General features: G+C 37.1%; 1 protein-coding gene across 1 annotated transcript; it reads left to right on the plus strand.

Annotated features, from left to right (window-relative positions):
• Window positions 1-4370: 4370 nt before the first annotated feature.
• On the plus strand, window positions 4371-9161 carry GNG11 (G protein subunit gamma 11). The gene is made up of 2 exons (XM_019729715.2): window positions 4371-4914; window positions 8731-9161. Exons 1-2 carry the CDS (start codon window positions 4819-4821, stop codon window positions 8854-8856), a joined length of 222 nt encoding a protein of 73 aa, XP_019585274.1. The 5' UTR covers window positions 4371-4818; the 3' UTR covers window positions 8857-9161.
• Window positions 9162-20567: the final 11406 nt, after the last annotated feature.

The raw sequence follows: 20567 nt of genomic DNA on the forward strand, positions 1-20567 counted from the left end.
CTCTTAACAACGAGATAAGAATTAGCTATTATTTGGTCTGGAAGGGAATCTAATGTTCGTCCCAAGTTTGGAAGTGCACTGCGTCCTCCCACTCTGGCCATAGCAAATGCTCAACAAAGATCTATTGACTCCTGTCCAACACCTTCATTTTGGAGTGGAGAAAAATCAAGGCCCAGACTCAGGTCGAGACTCTGGCTCTCTGGCTGAATGGTTAGCAACACACTCTACCACATATCAAACATGTTTTGGGTATTAAGGCATTTCAGGATATCATACTAGAGTCTCTTAGCTTTTTTTCCTCAGGCGAAGCTCTTTTCCCCCTGTTTAAAATTACAAAAACCCTCTCAAACCACCCCAGCACTTCTATCTCCCTTTCCCACTCTACTTTCCTCCGTAGCACTTATCACCATCTAGCCTAATATAGATTTTTTTGTTTGTTTGTTTGTTTAATTGAGGTCTGTCTTCAGGGGTTTTCCATGGGCAATTTAGTGTTTATTAACGTGTTCTATATATCTTTTTTTCTGATTAAAAAATACAGTCTTGGCTATGAAATTTAGTAACATGTACAGTCCAAACCAACCTCTCTAGCTTTCATCTAACAGCTGGAAATAGACTTTGGAGTCAGTCAATTCTAAATTAAAATCTTTGTTCATCCACTGTCTAGTTGAGGACTTCACATAAGTAACTTCAGCTCTTTGAACCTCAGTGTTTTTTTTTAAATGTATAAATGGGGGATTAGAATGAATAATTATATGAATATTTAAAATCACTTAGACCAAAGACGAGCATATAGAAGAAAACCTAATAAATGTCCTTTATTATTATAAGCCCTATAGACTTCCTATAGTCAACAAACTTAAATATTAAATTATCCCTGACGTGGCACCTGGTCTTCCCACCTTTTAGAGTATAGTCATACTGATCTCTCCACCTGAAATGTCCCTCCGCTCCATCTCATTTCAGCCTCTTGAAATCCTACTTCTCTTCTGAGGCTCACAAAAAACTCTTTCATCTGTCCCTCACTCCATCCCAAGAGTATTTTGTATGTCTCTTAAGTCATTTAACATTACTTCGCTTTCTCTTATTATAATAAGTATGGTTGTCTTAATGGTATATTGTAAATCTCCCAAGCTGGAGTCTTGTTCATCTTTGAAACGACCGTACCCCTTACCAATAAATTGTCTCTACAATTTAATTGACTTAATAAATGTTTAATTTAATTAAAAGCAGGCACTTTTTATATTGGATAATTCAGAATTCTTATTGACATATTAATTAGATCAGCAGTAGGGTAAAATTCCCATTGCTTACAAATATAGATTGTCAGCAGAATTTTGAACAAGATAAAAATCATAGGAAGGAAGTATAAAGAAAGATGATCCAGGAAGAAGGAAATGAAATCATGACTGTCCCACAGGCTATACAGCTACAAGCGGCAGTGAGTAACTGTTTTATTTTTTTTCCACAGAAGTTATTTCAGTGCCACGGATTACTAGGTTAAATAAAATGAAGTAAAACTATGGGGAAGCAAAAAATACACCAGGCACAGTGTTAGCATTTTGCCCTTCAACAAAACTTCTTGATACCTTTAGTAAGAATGGGTCAAGTATACATATGTGTACTTACTATATCATTTGAGATACTTGCACTTTGTATACATAGGTGAGTTTAAGCTTTAGCAAGAAAATAACAAAAACCTCAGTGTTATTTTAATTTGGATTGATTTGATTGTAGCCACATTTTAAAACAAGGCTAATGTCAAACTTACAAAATTCCTAAAAGAATGTATTAACATGAGGAAAACAATAAGCTGAGTAATGAGAATGGCCAATTATATGTGAAGGAAGTTACAGTCTTGAAAGAACAAAACTGAAAAAATAAGTCATTTTGACATCATGACTTATTAGTTGTTTAGGTAACCAGAGCATCAGACACAGGTCATCCTATGACTTCACATTATCTCCATCTAAAAAAGGAATCTTCTACACATAGTTACATGGAATGGATGAGTTCATGAAAATTTCCATGTGATTGTTGTAATAAATAGAACCAAATATCAAGTGAACCAAGAGTATATGAAATGTCTGTTAAAGATTTTCCTTAAAGAAACCATCATTTTGATGGCCTAAACAGTCATCATTTACTTTATAAATTTCAGAGAAGCAGAATTTGGGTGGTAACCTAGTGTATTTACACCTGTAAAACAGAGGCATTGTCTTTCAAAAGTCATAAGATAAAATAAGACCAGAACCCTGGTCTTTTCTGAGTTCAAGTTAGTACTGAATTCATTCCAATATAACGGCCCTTAACATTTTCTTAAAGAGTTTTCTTTATATGGATTTTTAACAACATACTTAATACATGAGAAAAATAGTCAAATAATTGTATTTCTTTGTTTTTCATGCCAAGGTAAATATGTCATGGTCTTTGCTCATTTATGCTTGAAAGTGAAAATAACCACATGGTTAATTTTATTCTTATTACGCAGATGCCCTCTTTTTTTTTTTTTTTTTTTTTTACTTTTTTTATGTAACCAATGATTTTTTTAAAAATGTTCAACTACAGTTGACATATAATATTAGTTTCAGGTGTACAAGATAGTGGTTAGACATTTATATAACATTTATGTAACTTACAAAATGATCATCCCTGTGTGATCAAGGGATTTCAGCGTTTCCCAATTCATTTTAGTTTAACCAATTTATTTAATATAATATTAGCATGTGAATTATTTGATAAGAATAAAACCTTAAAAGAAGTAGACTAATACGTATTTCATCCCTAAGTCTCATTATACTGTGGAAGAAGTTAGAATCACTCTAGATTTATAAATATTTTTCACTGCATGCAACTAGATGACTACACAGGGAAAAAAATTTACAAACCAAAAGTAATTCTATGTTTATGACTTGGAATATACATTAATTTACTTAACCAACTTATTTAATTTGGATGTTGAACTTATTTAATTTAGGCCACATTAACTACTTTCCCTAACATATTTAATCTATTTTTAACCAACCTTTTAAACTTAAGCAATGGAGAATCTGAAAAAATGCATGGGTTCTAGAGACAGATGTGGGTTTCTGTCTTGGTTCACTGCTTACTAACAGGGAAAACTCCAGCAGCTGATCTAACTTCTTTGAGTCTGGGAGATTTGGAATGTGTGGTATTTCTAATACAGAAAAAAACTCCTCTACATTTTTCTTCCTGAAAGTGACTTATCAGATGTAGATACATAAATATAATAAGAAACAAACATAACTTAGCTAATTCACCCCTCTCCCGACCCATCACATATTTTACAAATTAGAAAACCAAAAGCCAAAAAAAAAAAAAAAATAAGTGACTTTTCCAGTGATGGCCAGTGTCAGAGCTGGGACTAGAACCCAGGAGTACTCATTAAGTAGCTCTTTGTGTTTCTTGACAAACAAAACCTCTGCTCACAAAACAGGGAGCGGCTATGAGTGAGTAAGGTGAAGCACCCCAAAATATTCAGTCAATGTCTCCACTCTTATTTGAATTTGACTCTATAGGCTGTAGGTAATCCCCAGAGAGAAAGAGAAATATCCTACTGCTTGGGAAGGTTTCTTACACTCATGCTTTATTTTTCTTCCAGTCTTTTAAACACCATTAACAGGGTTTTGGTTTATAGTTCAAGGGAAAGTTTACACTGCACGTAAACATTTTTCACATTAGACACTTTTCCTGATTTTACATAGTAGCAGTTAGAAGAATATTGCTTTCCAGAAAGTGGAGAAACCAATACTATGTGAATTCTCTGCCTTCATCCAGGAAGGTGCTCCACCCAGGAATTGAAAACCCTTGGTGTCAAGTGTCACCCAAACCTTGGCAGATAGGGAGGGGAGAAAATCTTTGGTGCAAACAGGATTCCTTTTTCTGTCTTCTCTAGTATCATCTGCTTATCCTCCAATCATTACAAAATACCCCCTGAAGAAAGAATACACACTCTGCTGGTGACGATGCAGAAAATTGTTAAATGTCAGAAAATGGCCCTGCACGTTGTAAATGCTACTCATATCCCCATCCCCCTTTTTTCCAAAACGTGTAAGTCCTTCCGAGGCGTTGAACACACTGGATGGATAGACATCAACAGATGTGGTGGGTGTTTCTGAGATCACAGCTCAGTTTCATTTTCCTCTTGGGACTTGTCTTAAGCGTCCACAGTTCCCACAATAAACATGTATGTAACTGGGGGAAAGTTGCGTGCTGTATATTTTTGAAACTCTTGGAGAGGTGAAGGGCCGTTATTTCCTGCCGTGTAGTGTCCTCCTTTTCTTGCTTCACAAACAAAACCCGGATATGACTTGGGAACGAAAAAAAAAAAAGGAACAAAAAGTAAAGCTTTTGTTGTTTCACCAGGAAAGTGGGCTAGCACAACCCCAAACCTTGGGCCCCAGCCCAGGCTGGTGCCCCGCGGGCGTGGCTGGGACGGGGGCCAGGACCCGGGCCAGCATCCCCGCAGGAGATCCCGCAGCGCGAAGCTTTTCAAGATCCTTAGGCTGCCGTTTAAACTGAACCCTCCCTAGGACAGGCCTCCTGGGGTTGTGGAGACCTGAGAGACAGACCAGGGCTTTTAAGATCCCGGGTCGCTGGGCAGGGCTGGCGTGAGGGCACCGCCCGGAGGCAGCTGAGCCCTCTGGGCTCTGGGGACCAGCGCGCGGGGAGGCGGTCCCGTCCTGAGCGGGTGGGCGCGGTGCGCAGGCACCGCAGTTATTTTGGGACGCGCCCTGGTTTGCAAGCACTTCCAGCCGCTCCACTTACAGCGCTGTCCCCGGGCCCAGTTCTGGGGCGAGGATGCCGGCCCTTCACATCGAAGATTTGCCAGAAAAGGAGAAACTGAAGATGGAAGTTGAGCAACTTCGCAAAGAAGTGAAGTTGCAGAGACAACAGGTAAGTTGGCTGTCTCAGAATATTTCCTACTCTGAAATGACCCAGGGTCGGCTTTTCCTGGTAAAATAGTTTTTTGTTTTTGTTTTGTTTTTGCAGCTTCTCTTGAAATAGGGTTCTTCCTGAAGTGGTTCCTGGGAACTGCCAGTTGATGTGGGGGAATCACGGGGGGGGGGGGGGGGGGTACAGGAGAAAGCAGGGATCCGATGAGTAATGTAAAGCCAGAAGTCCGAACACGTGAGGAACCTAGAGTGGGGAAAACAGACAAGGAATTTTGCCTACTGTTAGTTGGTTTAAAAAAAAACACCAAAAAACAAAACAAACAAAAAAAAAACTCAAGCTGTAGAAAAAGGACAGATGGTTACTTAGTTCTTTGATCTTTTTCATTATGGGAAAGAATGGTATTTGAAAGATTTTTCTAAAATCACAATTTAAAGTCTTGAAGTACCTAGTTTTCAGTTCCACCAGGGCTCTCCAAAGGTGTGAACAGTCCGTGGCTCAGAAGCAAACATTACAATTTCTATCTTTATTTGTAAAGTTCATCCCGTTATAATTTCCAGTTTATGTTTTATAAGTATACTTAATGAACTAATACAGCAGTATCTGTATTTACTTATAAATAATTATACATATACTGAGGTGCATATGAAAATTCTTTTTAGTGATCCTGATGAAAAATTATATAGACCTCCAAACTGGATTACAAATTCAGTGAAAATATATGCCTGTGTTTGGAAGTCTCCACTGAAATTTGTTGGAGATTTTATAATTTTTTACTTCAATTTCTTACTGTTAATGGGGGCCTTTAGTTCTTCCTTTTTTCCCCCTCAATCAGGTAACCTGTAGTCCAGGAAAAGGGTTTTGGATAGATATCTTTTTTTAAGGGAAAGATCTAGTCCTTTCTCCCCACTAAGAAAAATTTAAACTGACTTTATTTCTCTGATTTAATGCTAAAAAAAAAAAAAAAAAAAATTAAGAAAAACAACAGCAATGAAGCAGGTATGGTAAATATGCTCACTTACCGTCCTACTCTAGTGATAATAAATCCATTCATGACCAAGAGTCTTGTTATTCAGGATGTACATTTTGAGTGATGTTTGGAAGATGCCAGCTTTTCTGAGTTTTCCTCTTTACACATTTCTCAAATTTAACCTTTCATTTCCAAATATCCCTACTCTTCCTAGATTTTGTAGTACAAAGTCCTTTCTACCCATGTTGAGAATTTTTGTAGCTTTAAAAATTCTGCTGTGTTTAAAGGAAAAAAAAAAGTTAAGGACCCAGGGATAGGCTTGTTTCTTGAAACTTTAAGGGACCCATCTTGTGGATGTCAAAGGCCACAGTACAGCATGTACTGGCCACTTAGTTTTTCACACAATTAACCTTAGAGGTTACATGTTAAATAGTTGCATATATAGAAGTGAAGCATTTGTGTGCAAAGTTAGAGAATCTTAATATCTGGTATCATTATGCAGAAGTTATAGGGGGGAAAAAGAGAAAAGTGTCTTCTAGTTACTTAGGACTTCAAATTAGAAATTGGACAGGACCTAGATGCAGCTGACTGTGAAAATTAAAGTATCATAGCGGGTCCTCCTTGCCAGCTCCCAACCTCTACATCTAGGGCACATCCTGCTAGATTGGCTTTCCAACTTCAGAAACTCCAAGTGTACATGCCAGAGGGAGGGAAATTTTTAGGGATAGCCTTAGGGGATAGAGAGAGGGGCATCAAAGTCCTAATAATAATATTCAAGCATATGTTATTATGTTTGAATTATACAGTATTAGTGCTAGACAAACACTATGGCTCTTAGAGATCATTTAACTCTCTTACATTTAATGATTAAAAAAACCTGAATTCCAAGCATCTAACTAGCTCCTCATTTAAGACCCCAGAGATAATGATAGGGCAGTTACTAAAACACATGTCTTCTGATACCCAGTCTGTTATTTGGTCAATCAACTGTTCTTGTCTGAGCTGTGTGTGCTATGCTCAGGCCGAGAACACAAAATTCACAGGCTGAACTCTGGCTCCAGCTAATTATTGTTCAAACATCCCCTCTTCATCCTGGAAGGAAACGCATCAGAGAAGTGCTGATTCTCTTTGGAGGTTGCAGATCTTTTTGGAAACCCAACAAGGAAGCCTCTTTAAGAACAGATACAATTTAGGGGAACTTGAATCTTATCCATAAGTTTCTCTGGGGCCACAGACCCCAACTTATGGATACTTGCATCGTCACTTCTGAAAATTCACTTAAAGTGCACACACTATGAATGTCAACAAGAATGGAGAGATTGGTACTTGAAAAGATTTTATTTTGCCACATTTGAAGCCAGCTAACTACAGGACCTCATTTGAAATTTTAGATCAGTGGCCTCCACACTGGTGTGCAGTCTTTGGGGTGTGGGAGTAAAACACTAAAAGTTCTATTTTGGGTCGGTTTTAAATCTCATTTAAAAAATAATTTCCAGGTTCTGTTTTATAATTATGCATGATGTGTTAACACAGTAGTACTTATTTATACATCTGTACTTATTTATAAGTAAATAATTATATACATTTTGGGATACACATGCAAACATGTTTTAGTGGTCACCCATTTAATAACAGTTTGAAGATTCTTAATCGAGATTATAAATTCAGTGGTAACGTTTGCCTCATTTTAAGAGGTCTCTATTGGAATTTTCTGGAGCTTCTATAAGTTTTACTTCTAATTTCTTACTACTGTGTTTCCCCGAAAATAAGACCTAGCCAGACCATCAGCTCTAATGCATCTTTCGGAGCAAAAATTAATAAAAGACCTGGTATTTATTATATAATATAATATAATATAATATAATATAATATAATATAATATAATATAATATAATATTACCTGGTCTTGTATTATATACGGCCCAGTATTATATTATATTATATTATACCCAGTCTTATATTAAAATAAGACTGGGTCTTATATTAATTTTTGCTCCAAAAGGCGCAGCTGATTGTCCAGCTAGGTCTTATTTTCAGGAAAACACGGTAGTAATATGCAGGCCTTAATTAATACACAAATTGTTTTTTATTTTTTCTTCCCTTGTTAGTCCTGTTTCTTCTACACACTCTTGCAAACTATCTCTTAAGAATAGACTTTTTGAAGAAGCTATTTAATTCTTTCTCCACTGCACACAAAGTTTAAAAGGACTGTATACACACACTAGAGTCTCACTCAGTTTGCCATAACAAACCTCAGATAAGTCTTTTATTAGGATCATTGCCCTCAAGCAACTAACAGGAAGGAATTCTGAGCAGAGACACAGAATGAGTCTGTGTCACGATTGGGCAACTTCAGCCTTTCAGAGTCAGACTTTCTTCAATGCTTCCGTCGATTTGTGAAACTGCAGAACATGGCACACACCCATAGTAAGTGAGAATTTTGGCAGGGCGCACCCCAAAAACATTTGGGAATTTATTATTGCACCTGTTCATTAGCATGGAAAATTGAAAGCAGGGTATGTTTTAGTTCTTCAACTATTGTGGACACGTCATAACTGTGTCAGCAGAGGAAGGAAATCCTATGAAGCAGAGTGGAAAGAAATTACTGGGGATGACCTGTTTAATACAGTGACTTTCAAACTTTTTGACCTCGACCATAGTAAGAAATATATTTTACACAGATTGTATCATTCACTATATTATACATGCTCCGTGCTGCACGCTAAAATTTTTATTCTCTTTTATTTCATTTTCTAAAATGCTGGTTGTACCCAATTATATTAATGTCACTGAAAGGTAGTGCCAAAGTTTGAACAGTTCTGACCCAATTCTTTCTTTTTTTCCGTAAGGTGTCTAAATGTTCTGAAGAAATAAAGAACTACATTGAAGAACGTTCTGGAGAGGATCCTCTGGTGAAAGGAATTCCAGAAGACAAGAATCCCTTTAAAGAAAAAGGCAGCTGCATTATTTCATAAATAACTCTGGGGAGAAACTTCGTCCTCAGTGGAAGAACTAGCTTGTTTTAGTTTTCGAAAATAAAACCAACAGGCCTTTTAAAGAAAGAAAAACTAAATTTAAAGGGGACTTTCTTAAGCACTTATATAGATACAGTTTTGTATAAAAGCTATGTGCTTCTCATCTTCACTCACTACCCACCCTTTTAAGAGGCCAGAGAATATCAAATGTACAGTTATGGAAATAAGGACATTACTTGTGCATGACTCACCTCTTTCAGTATATTGCTTGATGCCTCAAATAAAGTTGTATCTCTGGAAAATGAGTGTTGGCGATTTAAGAATGCTTCTTCTTCTTCTTCTTCTTTTTTTTTTCTTGCATTCACTTTTACATTTCTCCCCCATAACCTTTTGGGTGTTTGGGACACATATCAAAAGATGAGGTGGTTTGATAGATCAGGTCTCCAATCCAGCTCTCTGCTTCAAACCTCTCAGGGTTTACGGTGCTGAACTGAGTTCTGACTCCTGGAATGTTTTCGATCTAATGTTATTAGGAAACTAAGTGAGTAGAATCCCTAATGTTGACAAGAGCAAGATTATCTGAGTCCAGGAACCAGGCCAAGCTGTGTCTACATTAACACTTCTCCGGTTTATCATCACACAGATCTTGTTCAAAGTGTTGCTGCCATAGTACTTTGGGAAAGAGGGGGTTGGAGGCCAGGAGGAGAACCCTTGGGCCAGCTAGGTATGTTAGCCATCAGGGACTTGCACCTCCCACAGAATCTCCAGGTCTTCGGCATGGTGACACTCTAGTTCAGTGGCATTGGCACAGACACGTGGCTCTGCGCTCACTTCTGCCAGCCCTTTTCCATCAGGCCTTAGCCAAACATGCCTCTTTTTCTTTTCCAAAAAATTTTTTTTAGATGGTTATTGTTTTATCTGTCTTTCAATTACAGTTGACATACAATATATATATTAGATTCAGGTGTATAACAGTGATTAGACATTTATATACCTTATGAAATAATCACCCTGATGGGTCTAGTACCCCCCTGACACCATACACAGTAATGACAATATTATTGACTGTATTCCCTATGCTGTGCTTTACATCTCCATGACTATTTTCATAATTGGCAATTCGTACATCTTAATCCCTTTCAACTTTTTCATCCATCCCTTTAACCCCGCTCCCATCTGGGGACTATCAACATGTTATCTTTATCTATGAGTTTGTGTCTGTTTTGTATGTTCATTTATTTTGTTTTTTAGATTCCACGTATAAGTGAAATCTTATGGTATTTGTCTTTCTCTGATTTATTTCACTTAGCACAATGCTCTAGTTTCATCCATGTTGTCATAAATGCAAGCATGACTCTTCCTTCTCTCCAAAGGGACCAGTTAATCTTTTGCCCATTTCTAAAATTAGCTGTTTTTTCTGCTCATTAATTTGTAGGAATTTTTAATATATTCTGGCCATTCATCCTTTGTCGGGGATAGGTGTTGCAAGTACGTTCTCTTCCTCCCTGGGGTAACTTTTCATAGCAGGATCACAGCTGCAGCCATCTTAGCCCTCAGGCACAACACGCCAGAGTAAGTGGCCTGCTGGAATCCTTTATGCAGGCACCTGCATCTTGGACCTCCAAGAAAGGAACCTTACTTCCCTTCTTTGAGCATTTCCTACCCCCTCTTTCTCTGTCATTTTTGGATGCAAATTGCTCCAGTTTTAAGCCAGAAGAAAGACAGGCAAAGCCATTACAAGTTAGCTTCAGCTCAAATGGGCTTAGTTACTAACTCGCCCTGCAGAGTGTGGCACCAGAAGCCCAGGTGTCTCCTAGATTAGCTCTTTTCTCCTGCTTGGATGTGCAGGTGTATATTATCAAGCCAGGGAGGATGCTGTAACCTCTAGCAGCTTCCCAAAGTATATCAGCATCCTCACTTCGAAATTCCTTTCCTTCCCGTCTCTGCAAAAGAACTGGATACCCTGGTTTTTGAAAGAGCCGGTTACAACAAACCAAGAGCAGGGACTATTTCCTTCAGTTTCCTGCCTTGTTCTATGGGCTGACGTCAACTGGAATTACTGAGAGTACAAGGATAATTTTAGCCCAAAGCACGTTCTACTCCAAGGTAAGGTTTAAGGACAGTAAAGGTACGCATATTTTTTCCAACAACCATGAAACAATTTGTGTTTGGAATATGTTGCTACTATTAGTCATTTAACATTTCAGGTGGCATGGGATTATTTAGTACCTTGGTACTTTTTAAGTTTTACTCTAATGAGCTATTCCATTTCTTCCAAGTCATAACGTTTTCTTCTGTTGCACAAGAAAGCAAACATCACTTCTGGTTCTTGTGGAAGCAGATTAAATTCTGTGCTTCCTTCATGGAGAGCCAAGTCAACACATTTATCCCCTAACTTCTTGAGAGTTGAAGATGACAAGGCTGTACCCTTAGTTTCTATTAGCCACTTTCAGCTCTCCATTAAAGTGCACCTCCAAGTAAGTCCTAGCTTTTTCTTTTCATGTACTTTCAACCATATACCAAGTTAGTCAGCCCACTTTTGGTTATTCCTTAGTAAATATCCAACCTTGTAGATGTTCTACTCAATGTAATTCTGCTCTTTGTTACTTGTTAAGTTTCATCATAGTAACTCAGCAAACCTTTAGAAATGTAATAAAAGCCTCTTGATTTTCTGCTACAAACTTATTAGCTTGCATTATGAAGAAATGAAAAATAGGGCAACTATATATTTGGACATATGATTAAAGTAACCTTTAGTGGGAATTTGGTAAGTAGAATTTAAATCATGTGTTCAATTTCTTCCAATTATATGTAGTAGTTGTGCAAACGTTTTGTATCTGATTAGCCACTATCCTTTGTGTACTGAGACTTAGATTCTATGAACTCATATTAAATAAGCAAAATGGCTTTTCTACTTCTAGGCAGAATTTACATTGCAAGCTCACTATACTTGGTATTTTAAGAAAGTTTATTTTGTATGTTGGATGCAAACTGATATCTTATTATTGTCTAAATTTGCATTTCCTTAATTTCCTGTGTTTTTTACAGTCAGATTTTCATGTATATTTTGACCACCTTCATCAATTGGACCCATCCCAACTCCCCACCCTGGCAACCACCACTGTGTACCTATGAGTTTTCTTTTCTTTTTTTTTTTGGATTCCACATATAAGTGACATCACACACAGTATATGTTTATCTCTGTCTGACTTGACTTAACATAATGCCCTCAAGGTTCATACATGTTGTTGCTGATGGTAAGATTTCCTTCTTTTGTTTATAGCTGAATAATATTGCTGTGTGTGTGTGTGTGTGTGTGTGTGTGTGTGTGTGTGTGTCACATTTTCTTTATCCATCAAGGGACACTTAGGTTGTTCCTGTTATCTTGGCTATTATAAATAATGCTACATTGAACATGGGGGTGCATATATCTTTTCAAATTTGAGTTTTCATTTTCTTCTGCTAAATAGTCAGTAATGGAATTTCTGGGTCATGTGGAAGTTCTAATCTTAATTTTTTGAGGAAACTCCATACTGTTTCTCATAGTAGCTGTCCCAACTTATGTTCCCAACAGTGCACAATGGTTCCCTTTTCTCCAAATCCTCACCAATACTTGTTATTTCTTGTCTTTTTAATAATAGCTATCCTGCCAGGTATGAGGTGATTCTCATTGTGGTTTTGATTTGCATTTCCCTAATGATTAGTGATTTTGAGCACATTTTATGTTATCTATTTTCATCTGCTTTTATTTGCTTAAAGAAACATTGGAAGGTTATATAGGAAACTAATAAAAATTGCTACCTATTGGAGCCAGGAGGGAAAGAATGTGATTGAGACTTCTCATTGTATATTTTTGTATAAAGTTTTGATTTTGGACCCTATGAATATATTATTTGGTTTAAAAATTAACTTAAAAACAAAATAATAGAATCAAAATTCATATTGCTATGTTTAGGCTTTAGAGAGTAAGTATATTTTAGTATTAATATTGATGTTCTTTGTATAAGAAATAAATTTCTGTAGTTAATGTGATTTGACTGGTAGTATATTTTGATCTATTAAGCTTATCCTACCAAGTAAGACAAGGATATTGAGTCAATAATAGGTGTAGTCCACCTTTTCCCCTCTGAGTCTTAGAAAGATGATAATCAAGGAGAAGTAAGCCCCTATTTCTAATATAACAGACTAGGAGAGCAGGGACTAATGAGAAGATATCTTTGATGTAATAGCGAGGGGAGGGATGGTCACAGAAGGAAAGTGATGCGGGAGCCCTCCTGTTACGATTAACCTTGATACCCTGTTCTGTGCACTAAGCTGAACTAACCAGGGAAGACCAGGATGTCATCAGCACCTTTTCCACCTGAGCTGCATTCTATTTGAGGGGATGAATCCATAGACTATGAGAAAGGATTCACTGGTGTTGGGAAAATGTAGAGACTCATTGATGCTATTCTTCCTTTTCCTTTTGTGTCATACACACATTAAATAATGACCTCCTGTTCTAAAAAAAAAACCAAAACAAGCAAACAAACAAAAAAACCCTGTTAATAAAGAGTGCATAATTTCATTAAACATGAAAATTGGCCCCAAAGTTATCGTGCCAAAGTTACACTTCCAATGAAGGAGAAAGATCCTTGGAAAATTCAACAGTCATGAAAAATAATTCATGTTGACACATATATAAATATATGTATGCATTTGTTTATTCCACAACAAAAATATTTGGAGCTCCTTCTCTGTAGTATGCACTGGTTTAGGCCTAAAGGATATAGTGTTGAATTAGAAAAAGTCCTTACTCTCATGGAATTTACAGAAATTATAATTAATCAGATATCAGTGGAAATTATAGAGTATACTATGATGTATAAGTTAGGATAAATGGGGAAGTGTTTTTTGTATTTTTTAATAATGATGTGATGATGGCATGATAATAATGGTGATGATAATTGATGATGATGATGATAGCTTATACATATGAAGTGCTTAATGTTTGTTTGGCACTGGAGTAAGCTTTTTACACAGATTCTGTTTTTTAAGTCTTACAAGTACCCTATGTATCAGCTAAATAATTTATACAAAGTCATGTAGATAGTGTAACTAGCAACACAGAGACTGTGCCTTAAACATTATACAATACTGCCTCTCTTATAGAAGCCAACACATATGCAGAGTGAAAAGAACTATTAGCTCAACAATTTTCTGAAGAGGTTTTTGGCATAGGGATAACCAGCCACTATAGCCTCAGAAATTTTTAGCCCTGGTACATGACATAGAGTTTTATAACAGCGTATTTAGTTGTTTTTATTTGTTGGTTGGTTGGTTGATTTTCTGTAATCACAGCCTAATATAACAATTTTAACCTACTTGAAGTGGGTGAATTTTGCTTTGTTAATAAAAATCATATCACGCCTCTAAATTATTATAACAGTGATGAACTCTAATTACATGTCAAATAGCTTTTGCTCATTTGCTGAATAACATAATCACTCAGTTTAGTACCAGAATTTATCTGATAGAAGCTACATGAATGATGGTAGAGTGCCTAAAAGAAATAAATCAGACCCTGTAAGAACTTTCCTGAAAATACCAAAATTAATAAGTGACAGTGAGTCAGCCCTAGAGAATTGCCTCTAAGTACCGAGCAATCTTTTCAAAGAGGTGATCAAACTCAGTTTCTATTAAACCTTGTATGTTTTCTTTAATAAAGGCTGCCATGAGCTTTTGCTTGTGTCATCTCAGCCTTTTCTTATAGCCAACCTGAGACAGATGGTGGTAATAACCTACTTCACAGAGTTGGTTTGGGAATTCATGGGCCTGATTAGCCTAAGAATAGAGCTCCTTAAATCCATAAAAATCATCATGTATTGACACTGATCAATATTTATAAGTAAACACCTTCAAATCTCTTTTGGAAGTAATCAGATTAAATGTAAATACATAAAAACATGTATCTATTCTACAGAATGGGTGTATTCACTCAAACTTCCACAGCTGTTTGGTACTGTGTAGGGAGGAAGGAAAAGGAGTTGGTCTTGACTTACTGAATGTTTTGAAATATTCAAACCTGTATGTGTCTCAATCTAAGAGAAAAAGAATGAAGAGGAGAGGAGAGAAACATTTAAACCTATATTAAATAATTTGAAAACACAATCTGAAAACCCTGATACGTATTGATATAGTTCACTCATTATTTAAAACAGTTCAAAGTGCACTGTTGCTAAGGGTTTCCTTTTTATAACTAAAGTTATGGGTTAATAAGGAACATCGCAACACAGATGTGCATTCTCTTTAATCACCAATATCCAGACGTCTTTTTTTTGTTGTTTTAATTAGTCTTTGAAAGATTTATGCAATTAGGTTTTCAGCTGATTCATATATATATATATATATATATATATATATATATATATATATCTTATTTTAATATAAAAACAGATGTTAGGTAGAATTAATATATATTAATATTTGGGGTTTTCAGTTGATGCAGCGAGTAATTGAGACATTTAAAAACCATTTGTTTTAATTTGATTCGACAAATGGGCTAACAGCCTATAAACATGACCGTCTATGGACAAGTTCCGCCAATATTTTCCCTGCATTCTAGGAACTGGTCAACACAAATGGTAATGACATTTATCAAGTCCATTAATTAAACCAATTTTATGTACAGAGGTAAGTGGATTAGGTATTTGAGAAAAGGAGGGGTAATAAGTGAAGGATTCAAGTAAGACTAGGACATTTTCCATCTTTTTTTCTGGGAAAAATTCATGAAAGGAGAGAGAGTAGCTTAAAAGAAGGAAAAGATTTGTGCAATATTAAACTAAGAGGGAGCAATTTCACTTATTCAGAGCAGCTTGACAGGCCAAGAAAGCATTTATTAAATGTATATAACAATAGCAGAAGGAACCTATAGTTAATGGGGTATACTGTCTTTGATAAAAAGTCTTTGAAATGTTTTTTCAACTATTGTGGGTAACATACTTAGAATAGTCAATGACTTAGCATAATGGGCTTAGTATTGCTTATGAGTTTGCCAGTCAGTGTATCTGGGCCTGGTTCTATATTGATCTTGGCTGGTTTCACTGATTCGTCTGCAGTCCTCTGATGGATCAACTGAGGAGTTGGCTGGGGCAAAGCTGGTGACTAGGTTATATTTTTTCATCCTTTAACAGACTTGCCTAGACTTGTTCTCATAACCTGGCAGGGTTCTAAGAAGAAAGTGGAAGCATAAAAGGTATCTTCAGGCCTAGAGAAATAACTAGCACACCATCACTTTCACCACATTCAATTGTGCAAAGCAATACACAAGATTCAAAGGAAATAAAATAGATACCCCCTCTTGAGTGAGAGAGCTGCAAAGTCACATGGCAAAAGGCATAGATACAAAGAAGGGTAAAAAGTTGGGGACATTTTATAATCTATCCATCTCATTGGATGAGCATGTTGGTCTCAACCTTGGGCAGTGGAAGCCAAAAGGAATAACCTGGGGATATGTGAGAAAAGAAGATCTGTTAGGATAAACCAGAAGATTTTGATGCTAAAGGCTAACCATGGGGATTGGTCAGGGTACCTTTCAGACAGTAATTCAAAAAGGTGGGAGGGCTAGGATTAGAAATCTGCTGTGAGAAGAGAAGCAACAAAATGAATCTGAGAGTTTTGGTAACTTGACAAACACCCACAGCTAGCATGGTAGAGCCAAACTGCACCTAGGAAAAAAGGAGCAGCCTCTTGAAAATTAACTTTCTAACACAGTTTATGGATACCTCAGTTTCTGGAAAACAGAAGACTGCAGGCTCTGATTGTGTCCTTATCACATCTTATAGAACAGAATGGATTCCTGAAACTGGATGACCTCTTCACACAGAGAACTCATTTTCATTAGAGCCAAGCTCTGTGAAATCACAAGCTTTTCTGTTCCCAACACTTGTCAGTCAATCTGGTGAGGATAAAGTCTATGATAAGTCAATCCTGCCAGTATTTCAGAAGCTGATAATATTATGCAGCTCCTAGCTCACCCTATGGGGCAGCCTACATTTCTTATCTTTTCTAATATTCAGTCTTGATGGGTGGGATGAGGAAGATGTCCAGAGAATACGGGTTTGCTCTTTAATTTACTCCTTACCTCCCAAATTTGCTCTTGTTTTAATTCCTCTGAACATTCTGTTTAAATTTGGACTATTAGCAGGATTCCTATTGCTATTTCTTTGCGTGTATGTCTGTGTTGGCATTTTTTTTTTCTTGATGTACTATGTTTCTGTTTCTCTCCTTAATCTTGATCAGTATTACTCAGGCTTCTGATTTCTTTTACTGCGCGTATGTCAAAAGTTTCTCACATAATTCCTCATACTTTGTTGTAGTTGAAAGGAGGCAGATTATCTGGAAGAGAAGGAGTTTGCAAATACTTTTTGATTAGTGAGTAACACAATCACAAATTTGAAAACACGCACATCGTGAGCTTAAAGTATTACTGCCTTGGTGAATCCATTGACTTGGTAGTTGACCTCAGAAATGTGTGATCTTTTTATTCTTTTTAGAAGGGCATTTCCCAACACAATATTAGAGAGTCTCCTTCACAAAATTTACTTGGGAGCCTGCAATCTAAAATCGGTGCTATTATCATGCATTTGTAAAAAGTGGGATAAAAAGTGGGTATAAGGTTATGCATTTGTAATAAATTGGAAGAGATATAGGCAATATTATAAATGTATTTTCCTGAGGTCATAAATCATAATGATACACTAGATCAGAGGTTGTTGAATGTTTTCTGTAAAGAGCCAGATAATAAATATTTTAGCCTTTGCAGGCTATACTATGTCTGTGGCAACTACTCTAATATGAAAGCAGCCACAGACATAAAATACATAAATGAATGAGTGTAGCTGTGGTCCAATAAAACCATTTTTATAAAAACAAGCACAAGGCTGAATTTGGCCCACAGGGCGCTGCTCTACACCCCTGTTTCTCAAACTGCATGTTAGGATCCATTAGTGGTCAATACAGTGGACTGATACCAATATTTTTAATAAAACCAAATCAAATTAAAATATCAGCATATAGTCCATATAACAAAAGGGTATTTATCTTACAAAACATATATGTGTTCAAGTCAACTACTAAAATTCATTTTTTGTAAGTTCCAGCCAATAAAAGTTGGAAGGCTATTGGTCTAGAGTATTAGAGCTCAAAGTCCAACTTTTGATAGTATGTGGTAAAGAATTTAACGTTGTCCAAAGAGAGGTCTGGCCTTTGTCTATCGGCCTCTGGGAGGCAACCTCTAAGCCCTTTAAATGTCCTGCCTAATAAGAATGTCTATTTACCTGGGGACTTCAGGCCATGGCAGAAAGTATAACACTGTGATTTATAGTGAGTCTTTGAGTCATGTGGCATCAGCTTGATCTCCGCAGAGGCTAGAGACAGGCCAGCTGTGTGGCCCATTGACCATGGAGCCCCAGTAAAGACCCTGAATACCAAGACTTCAGTGAGTTTCCCTGCTGGGCAGTACCCATGCCTACTGTCACACATTGTTCCCGAGAAAGGAGTGGTGTCCATGGTGCCATTGGGAGAGGGCAATTGAAAGCTCCATCCTTGAAACTTTCCTGGACTTTGCCCCATGCATCACTTCCCTTGGCTGAGTTTAATCTGTTTCTCTTCCCTGTGATGAACAGTGAGTATAACAGCTTTCGGTGAGTTTGGGAAGTCATTCTAGCAAATTATTTAAGGTTAGTCTTAGGGATCCCTGAACTTGCAATGGGCATCAGAAGTGAGGGAAATTTTGTCGACTGTGTCCTTCTAACTCATAAAATGAGGAAACCATGGGCCAGTGGCATTTATAAAGGTTGTGTAGCAAATTAGTGGCAATGCCACGGGAGGGTATCATTTCTGTGGTCTCCTTGTTTAGAGGCTTCTTCCTACTCCTGTGCCCGTTCCTGCTGCTTGCTAACTTTTGTTGAGTTTACCTGACTTTGTGCCTGGGGTTTTGGATGGTTTGACTTATTTTATCTTCACAAGGACCCTAGAAAATTTGGACTAGGATTATCCTCATTTTACAGAAACAAAACTGAGGTTTGGATAGCTTAGGTAAATTTCCCAGGGTCATACAGGATTTGAGGCCAGAGTGTCTGATTCCACTGGAATCTCATTTTCTCATTGTTTAACGTTGTTTTCTTGGATATTGCACTTTCCATTCTCTAGAGAAGCTGATTTTAATTTCTGTCATGTGAAACCTGGTATGTATGTCTATAACAAAGAATTGCATCGCGTCCATATTTTGTATTCCCCTTAGTACATGGTGTAGTTAACCCTTAATAAATAGAGGTTGATAATGAATGAGGGTAAAAGATAAAGAGTATTGGGTTAGAATCCTATGTATCTTCTTGGTTTTCCACATTGTTGACACAGTATTGGTTTTCTTCTGCGTCTTTTTCTCTTCTTCCTCTTCCTCTTCCCCTTCCTCTTCCTCTCCCTTTTTCTCTCCCGTACTCTCCCCTGCCATCTCCTTCCCTCTTTCTCATTTATCTCATTTCCTCTTATTCTCCATCTTTTTCTCTATCTTTATTATTATTATTATTATTATTACCCAAACCTGATTAGACTAATCTTAACCTTCTATATTTCTTAAAAAACTGAGTTAAGCCAAAATTGCATCTGAATGGGGTATTTGGTCAGACTTTGCTTCAACAGATTTTTGCTATAATACTTTCTCTAACAGCCTGTTTCACTGCTGTTTAATTGACTACACAATGGAACACAAAGTTTTCTTTCTTTCTTTCTTTTTTTTCCCTTCAGACACTTAGGATAAAGACATCCAGAAAATGAAATCTGAGATTAAGCAGCAATGGAAAAATAGCACTGTATAATGCCTGTTAGTATCATTTATAATGCACCTAAATCTAAAATTAAAAGACTATTCTATCTAACTCATAATTTAGGCCACTAAAAGTTTCAAAAGAAAAATCTCCCTTTTGAAATTTGGTTTCCACCTTTTGAAATGTATTTAATGTATTTCCTTTTTCCAGTCCTGATTACCGTCTATACATGAGGAGATTCACTCATTTACTTACCAGTGGGAATAAGAAAGATGTTTTCCTACCCTTCATACATTCAATACTAGGGAAAGCTGGATTCTTGTGGGTGAATGAAGCAACAATGGATAAGCATAACACTAATAATGACTTCTGTTTGTAGAGTCTTTTGATGTTTTCTGTACCCAATCACATTATTTCATTTGATCCTGAGAGGTCAGCTGTATACATATTGATTAAATCCTATGTGATATTGTGATTTATATTAAGAAATATATATTTGGCCTTTGTCCCCATTTCTGGCACAGAGCTCCTAAAACCTCTGGAATTTCCTGAGTGAGGAGAGCCATAAGGGTGTCTTTTGTTGTTAATGAGGTGACTCTTAGAAGGCACCGAAGTATGGGGGCTGGTGGCCAGGGGAACCAACCCTGTGAATAGAGGGTTGGAACTTTCATCCAGGGAAGAGAGAGGGGCTGGAGGTTGAATCAGTTGCCAATGGCCAATGATGTAATCAAGCATGCCCATGTCATGAAGCCTCCATGAAACCCCAAAAGGACTGGGTTTGGAGAACTTCCAGGTTGGTTAAAGCAAAATTGGGGAGTGAGGTGCCCTCAGAGGGAGCATGGCATCTTCACGCCCTTTCCCCCTGCCTTGCCCTGTGCATCTCTTCCACCTGGCTATTCCTGAATT

Source organism: Rhinolophus sinicus, linkage group LG09, assembly GCF_036562045.2.
Source record: "Rhinolophus sinicus isolate RSC01 linkage group LG09, ASM3656204v1, whole genome shotgun sequence".
Taxonomy (NCBI): Eukaryota; Metazoa; Chordata; class Mammalia; order Chiroptera; family Rhinolophidae; genus Rhinolophus; species Rhinolophus sinicus.

What these genes read in the sequence shown, in the direction of transcription:
- GNG11 (XM_019729715.2), top strand. Translation starts at nt 4,819, where the DNA reads ATGCCGGCCCTTCACATCGAAGATTTGCCAGAAAAGGAGAAACTGAAG. An exon ending in TGAAGTTGCAGAGACAACAG is followed by an intron (nt 4,915 to 8,730) that starts GTAAGTTGGCTG and finishes TTTTTCCGTAAG; the next exon opens with GTGTCTAAATGTTCTGAAGA.